General features: G+C 46.0%; 1 protein-coding gene across 3 annotated transcripts in view; it reads left to right on the top strand.

The window, feature by feature from the left end:
* LOC142560425 (dihydropyrimidinase-related protein 2-like) overlaps positions 1–12,153 on the top strand; it is a 79,449-nt gene that overhangs the window by 16,831 nt on the left and 50,465 nt on the right. Inside the window, exon 1 of one of the 3 annotated variants that reach the window (XM_075672532.1) lies at positions 6,929–7,740. The exons of the other annotated variants lie outside the window; for them this stretch is intronic. Coding sequence (XP_075528647.1) covers positions 7,693–7,740 — 48 coding nt within the window. The 5' untranslated portion in view covers positions 6,929–7,692. Of the gene's footprint in view, positions 1–6,928; positions 7,741–12,153 lie in introns of those variants that run through there. 3 annotated transcript variants of the gene reach the window in all.

The raw sequence follows: 12,153 nt of genomic DNA, 5'->3' as shown, positions 1-12,153 counted from the left end.
CCGAAAAAAAAAATTTACATGCGGGCGCATTACGTCGCATCTCTTAGAGGTACGAATCGACGATTTCAACTGCGTTTCACCACTTTTTCAAAGCGTTATATATATATATATATATATATATATATATATATATATATATATATATATATATATATATATATATATATATATATATATATACAGAACATGAGCGGCTTCCCACACATACACTTTTTCTTAGACACTTTTAATGGTAACGCATTAAAGAGAAAAAGAAGACCAACCGCATAAATGTCGTGTATTGGAGTGATACCATATGGGGAACCAGCACTGACCAGAAGGCGCTACGGCAGTTTTAGTGTGCAACTATACAACGCGAAAAACTAAGAGAACCAATACGCTCCAACGACATTGCATTTCAGCTTGCTGTTTAAGTACGGGATGGGGTAAATACATCGCGTGAATGCCAAATCACTCCGAACTGAATATGCATGTTCCGTTAGGTCTCGACACGACATGTCATCGATTGTCGGCGTTCAATAATGAGAAACGGACTGCACAATTTGTGAAGTGTTCCCCCGCTCCCCCTCCTCCCCGCCACACACACACACACACCATTGCTTATAACCCTCAGCCTCGTTGTTGTGCAGAGACACTCTAAGCACTAAATCAGTTTAAGCGGATAGAATATTCTTTATATAATAGATTTTCATTAACTTCGCTGTGATAAGTTGGTTACTAGGAGAAAAAATGTGAAGTCAAAGTTTCGTTCCTTCTTTTTTTTTTTTAATTTCGCACCGATACCCCATACCGATACGTCAGTGTGACGTCACGAATTAAAAAGAATTTCGTATTTGGGGCCTCGTGGCTCAGTTACCGTAACCGGAAGCATGTATAAGACACAGAAAAAAAGACACTTCAACAGATTCTGCTCCAGATGTTTTCGTTGTTCACCCATAAAATAATAAATTGGATTACGTCACATTTTAAAGGGACAGAAGACTAAATCTAGCAAGTTTTGACCGCCTTTTCTTTTTCTGTACAAACGCGGAAAGCCACTGGAATCAGTGCTGTCACACTCACCTGCGCATGCGCAGTGGCAAGGAGCTTGTAGCACCCAGGACGCCGGGGCACATCGCTTAACCTGTAACCTGTAACAAAGGCGCACAGAAATGTTAAAATTACAGCACATGGGCCAGCCATAATGTGCGATAATGTTCGAGCAATGATTCCATAGTTGTGCAGCCAGATTTGCTGTAAAAGCAAAGACAGATGCGTATCAACCATTTCTCGAGTGGGGAAGGTGGGGGGGACAAGTAAGCCAAAAACGGCAAAACTTTGCGCTACATTGCACTTACGCTGAGCCCATTCTTTCGAAGTATAAAGTTTGCTTACTTGAAAATTTGGGAAACGCAGCTGATTACGGCAGCTCGACACTTTCGAAAGCTAGCTTAAGATTCTCATTTTTAAATATTTTTGCAAAAGCTTTATTCGATCAACACGCAATTAACATCGCACACAAAGTTGGCGTACCGTTCCCCATACGTTAGAGAAATTTGACCGAGGTTGTAATTGTAATTATGACAGGGAAGCGGCATAAGTATACCCCGCTCATTAATGACAGTAATAACGCTCCGGCTCACTTAAATACATTATCTATTGTAAAAAGGCACATTTAACCCACCTATTCGGAACGTTGCCTTCACATTACCCATACCGTGCCCTATTTTTCTTTAAATATGAACAAGGCACCTTGATTATAATCACTGAAGAGACAGGCGGTATGAACTGCGAGCCTCGTATGACGAACAAAAATCGGGGGAGAAAATGACGGTTCAGCAATTATTTACAACGTTACGTTATAACGAGTGCGCGTACTTTTAGCAGCGCCATTACACTAAAAACTATCCCTATTTTCACGAAATTTGAAGTTCATATAACGCGCAGTCGTTTTAGGAGTCTGGGAAACATTTGGAACAATGGCAGTATAACACCGTGGAACGCTTGAACAAGTAACTTTCTACAAAGGCTGCAGTGAACTCGCACCTTATTAAATATTTATCGCTCGTCATGCAGAACACGACTCCCACTCCAACGAAATATAAACAGCGTGGCTCACATAGTCTGCCGAGGAAACCAGGATAAGAAAATAATTGCATTGTATAACGCATAAAAGATGGAATCTCACTTAGTTTACCGAGGAAACCAGGATAAGAAAATAATTGCATTGTATAACGCATAGAAGATGGAAGCTCACAAAGTTTACCGAGGAAACCAGGATAAGCAAATAATTGCATTGTATAACGCATAGAAGATGGGAGAAAACAGCTATTTAAAAAATACTTTTAAAGCATGCGAGTAACCTACACGGTTCAAACTTTCGTTATGTATCACCCAAAAAAGTGGCCCTATTTCTACAAAATATGAAATCTCTACATATTTTTTTTTTTGCTTCTGCCAGGGAACGTGTTCTAGCGTAACGTTTATGTTGAAACAGCCTATAAAAATAAAACGGACAGACAACGTCACAAGTGGCGCATACCATAGAAAAAAATTCAAGGCAGTGTTGTAATGGTACTGTAATGGCTCTCCACGTTCGACAGTGCCGTTTTCTTCTTAAGGCATGAAGTACAAAACAAAAACATGACACAATAAAAAGCAGAAAGACCGCACATGACAAATTATTGATCGCCGACTCGCCCAGCTGTGGACATTCTTGAATGTCATTTTCATCAACATATCTAGGATAAAGCGTTTGTAACATAATGAAATTCGACAGCCTCGGGACATATATAAAGACTAAATAGTTCTGGTATTTGATAATCCAACAATTTCATGCCGTGAGGCATGCCATCGCTGGGTGCTGCTGAAAATGATACGTTATAATCCTCGTTCTTAGGCTAAATATAGCAAGCTAATTTCGCGTATCCAAATATGATTAGGCGGTCGCAAAAAGTTGTGCATGATGTAAGAAGCGCAACGTGAAATTTTATTATGGCGGGAACTCCCCAGCGCCAGGCTTCTCCGCAATGCCAGCGTGTGTGGCGCGCCCCGTTCGTCGTCTGCTGCAGCTCTTCGCGGCGAGGCACAAAAGACAATCCTCACTGCCCAAGGAGGGTACGCTTAATAAAGAAACGCATTACTTACGTGGCTGACGCATTCACAAAGAAAACTTGGCCTCAGATTTTGTTGGGTTTTCTAGCGTGCAGCCAAAAGTGCCCGCTTTCAAAAGTGGGGCAGTGCAAATGTCATACTTTGATCATCCACTTCTGACCTATTAGATGGGGAGCAAGTAGCTCCGCCCACCCCCACCCCCAACCCGTAAATACGCCCATGAGTGAAGAGAAGTCCGTTGCATGTTGCGGCAAGCGTGTTCCAGCCGCGATCGCGACGTATCGACGTGAACGGGAAAGCCACTGTTTCGGCCACAAGTGTTATCGTTTTGTCTGCGGGTACATCTGCTTTCACGCGCGTGATATGCGCTAGTATTCTCAGACACGTCTGCGGCGTATTTGTCCATTCGTGTGTACAGTTTACCTGGGAACCGTTGCATGTGCGGGACTGGCAACTCCGCGTGCAAACCCCTCAAGCAAAGCCCAGGATAAATGAATGAATGAGGGACTAACTAACTAACTAACTAACTAACTAACTAACTAACTAACTAACTAACTAACTAACTAACTAACTAACTAACTAACTAACTAAAACTAACTAACTAAATAAATAAATAAATAAATAAATAAATAAAAATAAAAACCACAAAAGCTTACGAACCACGGGATCTCGCAAAACGTTCAATTTCCGAGCAGCCTATAATAGTAGCCAGTAAAAACGGGCATCGCTATGTTGTTCGCACGTACTAGCAGCGACTGGAAATGCGACCACCAGGCTCTGTTGTGAGGCTGCTGAGATATTGGGCTCTTTCTCAGATTCCTTGGTCCGTAAAAATTTTGTGGGCGACTGTACATACGAAAAGCGAAAGGCGTTCAGATGGAAGCTTTAGCTCGGAAGCACTTATCTAAATACATGGGGCCGGATTCACAAGACATTTACTTCGTAAGTGCACTGCTTATTGCCATTGGATGACTGCCATCGCTAATTATATGTCCGGCATCAGGGTTGGCTGAAATTTTGTCTTACGAACAATTCTATCGTAAGTGCTTTTTGTGAATACGGGTCATGGGAACGAATAAATCGTTTTTATTTTCGAGGCATCGAGTAGCTTCAGGGTGCATTTTTTAACGAAAATTGTTCTAAATGGCCAAATTGAAAAAAAAAAAGCCTTGAGGTATTAAGATTTTAACTCTTTAACTCAGTGATAAATAACGGCATCGTAGTTCTAAAAACTGCAGCTATCAGTGCATCTAAAGCGGGCGACATTGATGTATTACAAACCGCTGTCAAACATCTAAAGCGGGCGACATTGATGTATTACAAACCGCTGTCAAATATGTGAGCACGAGTTTTGCGAAACCCTTGCAACATTTGTAACTACGTAAGCTGTAAACGCGTATATCAAATTTATCTAATTCATAAGGGATGCAGTTAAGAAAACTACAATATCTGCTTTTGGTGCGGCGCTACAGATTTGATAACTTCGTGCTTCAGTTTGTGTACTTCGACTTACCAATTTTCAGTATGTTTTAAAGAAAGAATGACGTCGTCAATCAATATATTTGATCCCAGTAGTTGCTAGAACCTACATTTCACTCTGAAATGCAACAAGCTTCACTCAAATTGGTCAAGCAGTCATCGTGTAATTGACTGTCTTTTTTTTCTTTTCTGTGAAATGTATGTTTTTGCATATTTTGCTGTATCTTTTGCATTCTTTGTCAGCGTTGATTTTTTCCCCTTGCGTCGTTTTGCTCCCAGTTAATGCGTGTGTGTGTGTGTGTGTGTGTGTGTGTGTGTGTGTGTGTGTGCGCGCTCGTGTGTGTGTGTGCGTGCGTGTGTGTGTGCGCGCGCTCGTGTGTGCGTGTGTGTGCGTGCGTGTGTGTGTGTGTGTGTGTGTGTATGAGTGTGTGTGTGTGTGTGTGTGTGTGTGTGTGTGTGTGTGTGTGTGTGTGTGTGTGTGTGTGTGTGTGTGTGTGTGTGTGTGTGTGTGTGTGTGTGTGTGTGTGTGTGTGTGTGTGTGTGTCCACACAGCTGGCCATGGAATAACCTTACCGCATTTAAAGAAAAAGAATCGCACTTAATGTTTTTCCTTCTTCCTTATTTACGAGAAGTAGGCCCACGTATAGCTTCTGCACTTGATGCAACCGGCTTAAACATCGTCTGCGCAAAAGCGAGCGATCGTAGAATAGCAATTTACACGGCCATGGTTTTGTAGTTTTGCTGTGCGCACACAGTGAACGTGTCATGCAAATTTTTCAGGCGTGGTCGGCTTCCTAGGCACATGTTGTAGACATAGAATAACTTTTTATAAATGCGCATATTTTCGCATTTAAGAGGCAACCGGCGCCAGTTGTCATGTTACGACCTGCATAAAAAAGCTTGGCGTTGAAGTATGTGTCAGCTTTTTTAACAACGTCAGTGTTTACCAATCTAACCTACCATAATGAAAAATTATCGAAACATCCAAGCCCACCTGGGTATCACCATTGTTCGAGGTAAAGAGCACCGGTTACCCATAAAACAAATTAAAACAAGTTACCCATAAAGGTTACCGTGTGTAGACTGTACGATGTCCTTCGAAGTAACGTTGACACCATCCTTTATTCATAGTCAACATAACGCTTTCGGCTGTAGGGAGCGTTCCCACTGCAGCTGCCAGAAGATTGGCGAGCCTCCATAAGCGTGGCACACGACATTAGAATCGCTTGCCAAAAGATGTAATCTTTTGTCTTCGGAGCAGCTGCCGAATTTCGCTCTTCGTTATAAGTCAAGTTCGGTGTCTTTGCGATGGAAGAAAATAAATAAATGAAAGGAAATAAAAGAGATATGTAATTATTGGGACGCTTGCTGAAGGCGTTCAGAGAGCGTCGGTTCGTTATTTCGGAGCGAGATTGGAAGGCTCAGCAGGCCCAGGAGGCTGGATCACTGGTTGCGTAACGAGGCAGAACGCCAGAAAGCTATAACGTAAGCCAGCGATTTCCCACTGCGGCGAGCAGAAGACAAACACCCAGGCGGATAGGAAGGCCTGACGGCTGGTTCCACCATCTGCCACGACGTGTCGCCACCGCTGCGGCTTGTGCTTCGCGGAGAAGTTTAACGATAGGAGCATTTGTCGGCGCTGCAGGAATGCAGAGTTCACCGCAGGTAAACGCGGGGCTGGCAACTGTTAGATGGCACGCGACGCGGAATTAGCCTCAAAGGGCTGAGTCCCTGAACTGTTCAAAATTCGGCCCCACGTTGGGGCCAAGGCTCGAGAGCCGTGGCTGACACGTGGAACTCTTACAAGCCATAAGTAGATAGCGCTTTGTCGCCGAGGCGTCACCATATGGCGGCGCTTTTTTGTCCATGGCGAGCGAAACAGCTTGCAAGCGTTCAGGTTTGGGACCAGATAGCATTGAAACGCCAGACATATGGGAAGTACACAAAAACCGACGTAGTCTACAATTTTCTGGATAATCTCTGTTTGGGGGCGTGGTAGCTAGTATGAAAAATAATGCTTTTATTTTAAGGTCAGCTTGCAATTAGCTGCCTTCTGATCAAAAATGACGGGAAACAAGTCTCGGCGGATAACGACAATTATCTCAACGATAAAAGGGGAACTCTTGCCCCTTAATCCTACGAACCCAACCCAATAAACAGCGTATATCGCAGCGACGGCAGCAGACGACAATCGAACGATGGCGCCGAGAAACGACGGGAGCGAAAAGAGGAGGGGGGGGGGGAGGCGCGTTAACCTCGATACCAGGCAACAAAATAAGGCGCGCTCCTAGTTCTCGGCGTTATCGCAACGCGGCGCCAGTGTCGTCGGCGGCGAGGCTGCGGCCTCGCGCTTCGCGGAGAAGCTTGACGACAGGAAACGCGGCGCACAAGCAAAAAAAATCGTGCGCACAGCGACGCGAGATCGCGCGCGCGTTGGTCCGTCGGTGCGCGGGTGAGGAAGTTTGCGGCGGTTATTCAAGCGGGCCTCCTCGCTGCTCTTCGATATCACGCCGGTGAAGCTCTCTAATAGAGACCACATCACCGGCGCTGCTGGTGCTCCTGTGTTGTGTGACCGGGTGCGAGCTCCACAAGAGAATTCAGAGGAACAAAAAGCAAACAAACGCTTCTACATACTGTAGCCCTTTGCGCCGGCAGTCAGTGATCTCGCGCCTCCGACTCTCAGGAAAAGAAATTGATCACCGGACTAGCGTCGCGGTCTCCGGAGGAGAAAGGTGCGGGGATCCGCGCGAGACCCGACGCTACAACCCGGGGACGGAAAAACGCGAGCCAGCCGCGGGAGTCTGCAGCCAGCCGATCGCAGAACGGGCGGGGAGACACCTGCTGCTGCTTGTGGAGGCAGCTGAAGGTTCCGTGTAATCATTGTTCGTCGTGCGTTTCGCGTTGTCTGTGACCTTCCTTCATCGCTGACTGCTGCAGTTGTGTGTTCGCCAGTGTTTGCAACGCTGCCTTGTGCGTGAAGAAGAGGACGACGAAATCGAGGGAAAAAAAGAAATTGACAGACGCCTGCCCGTGTGCGCACACAGAGCAGACTCCGCGAGCAACAAAAAAAGAACGAAAGGAATCCGAATCGGGAGTTAAGGAACGCCGCAATTCCGAACGATGGATTCGGTCAAGACTCCGGCCAAGAAGATTCCCATACACCTGAAGGTACGTCACTCCAATTGCCGCTCGCTCCCGCGACGTTTCGGATCAATAACCGAACCGTATACTCGACCCTCCTCCCCCATTCTAGCCTGTCGGGTGTGTTTGAGCGCGCGTAGTACGGAAGGCGTGGGTTGGGCGTCGTTCGCTTTAGACGGTCTCTTTGCGGACTCTCCTGCGGCCAGTTTGTACCACGCGTACCGGGTCGTTTCAGGACACCGTATCGAGGGATAAAGGCCCACGCGTTTCTGTGACCCCGTAGTGGGCGCGGCATATACCCGAAACCACGGCCGCACCCCCCCCCCCCCCCCCCACACACACATATTGAACGGCGCTCGCGTGCGGTGTGTACCAAGTGCGAGCACAGCTGACCTCGGTCACGCCATCATACGCAAGCCCACCCGCTCGATAACGTATGGAGGTTACGATAGGTCCGGGTGGCTTTAGAATTGTAAGGGTCCGGCTCGGCGTATGCAAATTATGCATCTGAACGTCGTTAACGTCCTGAAGCGTAGTCGTGTGTTTGCTCCAGATACTTCGTGCGATGCGCCAAAACCTGTGCAAGGGGACCACGAGTGATGGAAGTACTGGGGCTGTTTGTTATAGCTCGGTGTTCTTACGTCCAAACACCTTATCGCTATTTCTTTTTCTTTCTTTTTTGGTTGTGGAAATGGTTCATCGGGTTGAACCTCTATCGGTGGCAAGAAATTTAATGTTAAATTACCGTTTGCACTATCGGAGTCAGAAGCGAATATAGGCAACCCGGTTTTCTGGCCATTGCATAAAACCCACTTTGCACATTATCGATGTGAAGATAATCAACGACATGTCGTATACGTCAGGAATAAGTTGTAAGGTGCACTAAGGTGTCGATATGTACCGAGAAAAAGAGGTGGGGCTAGTTTCCCCAGGAAGGTGGTGCTCCGGCATAACGCGTTCGAAAACCAAAACAGCAAATTCTCACTTTCTCGTGTTTTATGTCTCCGTCGCTAGATAACTGTTTAACGCCTACGTCCCAGAACTACACGTAAGTTTTGAGAGGGTAGCAAACCGGACGATCGTCTTACTGCTTTCTCTCGCACTCTCTACCCATTGTGAGAGACACTCTAAGTTAACTGACGGCGCAGGACTAACATTCATTCGCACCGACATCTCGCCACACGAATGTTCTCGCACTCTACCTATATATAGACTGCACGCAGTATGGCCCGCGCTGTCGGAAAGCGAACCCGCGACCTAATGACTAGAAGAGTAAAAGAACGTGCATGGCAGTAATTCTTGAAAATCCTGAAACCGAAAGGGAACAGTATACCCATGGGTATGTAGTAAAGCGCAGCAAAAAAAGATGTCATTGTTTCGATTTCGGGTTTTTTTTTTTTTTTTAGCTTATGCGTTTGACCGGTTGTTCACAAAGCACGATCAATATAAATTGAGCGTCCTTTCAATTGTCTTTTGATTTCTCTATGGTATTAGGTTTTGTGCGTGTGGTGCATCTGTGTTTTCGTCTGTGCTACAAAGTTGAACACTACGCACTTCTTTTTTTTTTTTTTACCTCCTATCGCCGCACTCGTCTTCCGCGTGTTTATCCAGAATATTTGTTTCGTCTTTAGTCGACTCTTATTACTATTTTGCATCGCTTCATCGGTGTTTGTTGCTAGTCTTATATATCCAGATTCGTCCAATCGGGCGAGCGAAACGGCTCCCGCAGCATCCTTTATTTACATGTATTCTTCGCACGCTTTCCGTACTAATCTTACGTAGTTCACATAGATCCCATATGAATTATGCGTTAGGTTCCTAAGAATCTCACGAAAACCGTATTGTTGTATAGAAGTTACATAAACAGGCGCAAAGCGTCTCAGAAGGACTGGCCTACGTTTCGATAGGTCCACTTGCTGAAAAATAGGTCCACGTACCGAAACGTAGGGCAGTCTTTTTGAGGCGCTTTATGCCTGTTTATGCCCCCTTCTTGATTACGAAAACCATGGGGGAAATTCATAGGAGTGTTTCCGTACGAATCCGTACAAGTTTGTATTTTACCCGCACGCTAAGCGTTGGTTTGAACAGTGATAGTGTCGCAAATACCTTTAAAAAAACAAAAACAAAAAAAAAAACGCGCACACCAAGATTGCTTGGTAAGTATTCGATTCGTATACGTGCTCAGATTAATGACAATAATGACACGCAGAAGTCCACCTCCCATCTGCCGCTAACCTCGTACGTGTTCGGACTAATGGCACGCAGAAGACAGCTGTCCCATGTGGGCCATTTAGTTTGGCACGTGCTGTATTAATGGCGCACACGAGAAGCCTGTCTCATGCTGCGTGGTGGCTAAGTGGCCGTATGGGCGTTCTCTCGCCGAACAACGAGATCCCGCAGGTTCGGCACTCGCTGCCGGGCACTGCAGTCGAGACGGAATGCAGAGAGCCTCCAACTAGTCCGTCTCTCGTAACCTACTGTGCACGTTAGGACGTTAAACCCCGTAATTGAATTTTAATTAAGACGTCCACCTTCGTTAGTTATAAAGCCCGGGGGAGCAAGGACGTCACTATAAGACGATGGTCACCATTGTAGAAAAAGAAAGTGAAAAAAAAAAAGCGATAAAGGGCAAACGTAGAAAACAAGAAAATAAACATAGGATCGCAGTTCGTATACTACGCGTTTGTAACCTGCGAGGAGGAGGAGGAATAAACTTTATTTGTGCACAGCAGATTTGAGACCTAGGCCTCTACCTAAATGACGGCCTCGAGCCCTTGGGCCCTGGCGGCATCTTCGGCCTGCTGGATTGCTTTGAGTTGGTCTTCCGGTGCACAGCTGAGCAACGCGGTCTCCCACTGCTCTCTGGTCTTAATTATTTTATTCTGTATGGGTGTACGAGGACAAGCCCAAACCATATGTTGTAGGTCCGCCCTTTCTTCACAGAATCTACATCTATCCGTGTAAAGGTCCGGGTAGTAGCGGTGGTAGGCCACCGGGTTCGGATATGTATCTGTTTGTAAGAGGCGCCATGCCGTCGCTTGCCGTCTATTTAACGAGGAGTGTGCCGGGGGGAAATGGGCCCTTCCCAATTTATAGTGTTTGGTGATCTCGTTAAAGCTGGTCATCCGGTCTCTCTCGAGTGAAAAGAATATTGCCGCAGATAGCTCTGCACATGCGAGTTACGAGCACTCTCGTGAGGTACCATTCCAAGTACTACATCCTTCGAACATTCTGGTAGTACGACAAAATCAGCGACGTAAGAAAAACCTCGAATTCCGATTCTCGCTGTACATCTACCCAGGGGCGTAATGAGGTGCCCCCCAGCAGTACGTATCTGGGGTCCACTCCACGGCATCAAAACTTTTTTTCAGTTCCTTGGTGAGTGCATATCTTACGGCGGAATAATCGGCACCTGTGTCAACTAATGCACTCAATTCATTAAAACTCAAATTACACAAAGGGTGTGTCACTTAGACCGGTACGTGTTCACATTATAATGGCGCTTATAAGTCCGCCTCATATTACGAACCATTTGAAAAGTGGACACGATGCCTCTATATATGCGCTACGGAGGCCTTGCATTTTTTCTTATCGTGCTTCCAACGGACAACCGTGACCGTTAACGGTTGTGTTATTTCCCGTATATAAGGCGATGCAACGTTGCGGCGCTCGTGCCCCTTATCGAATGCGGCACACACGAAGGCACTCTCACCTGACCTCGAGACGGCGATATCTGAACTCTGCATACACGCTGCCTTTGTGGACGCAGGTCGGCCAGCCTTATCTCTCGGGCGAGAGGGAACCGGGATGCGAAGTAAAAGGCTGCGTCGTTTTCAAGAACTGCGTCAGTCTTGAAGACGAAGGTGCAGCAGAGTAATAGTATAACAGCATAAAAAATGACTTTCTACGGCCTACATATAGTCTAAGGACTCGAAAACAAAAATGTACTTTTCATTAGACTTTCTTTTTATAGCTGGCTGTAGACTTTACGAGAGAAAAAAAGAAAGCGTGTCCAGACTTTGTTTATGCACCTACAGGCGACCTCCTATAGACTAGTTATAGGGTTCGTAGACAAACATTATAGGCTTTCTATAGAACAAGCGCGCGCGCGCGCGCGCGCACACACACACACACACACACACACACACACACACACACACACACACACACACACACACACACACACACACACACACACACACACACACACACACACACACACACACACACACACACACACACACACACTGTTGTGTTGGCAGAAGGCTTCGCAGGTTGCTCTCCTCAAGAAACGAAAAGCGACGCAATGCGTCCTTGTGTACACTTATTCCTGGTGTAACTAAAAACAGCTACGGGAAAACGTGTTAAACAGTTCGCAAAAGAACGGACGGAGTTTAATATTACGTCGTTTAAAATACACGCAAGGTTATCCGGCGCTAC

Source organism: Dermacentor variabilis, chromosome 10, assembly GCF_050947875.1.
Source record: "Dermacentor variabilis isolate Ectoservices chromosome 10, ASM5094787v1, whole genome shotgun sequence".
NCBI lineage: Eukaryota > Metazoa > Arthropoda > Arachnida > Ixodida > Ixodidae > Dermacentor > Dermacentor variabilis.
This window is presented reverse-complemented; position numbering and strand designations above follow the sequence as displayed.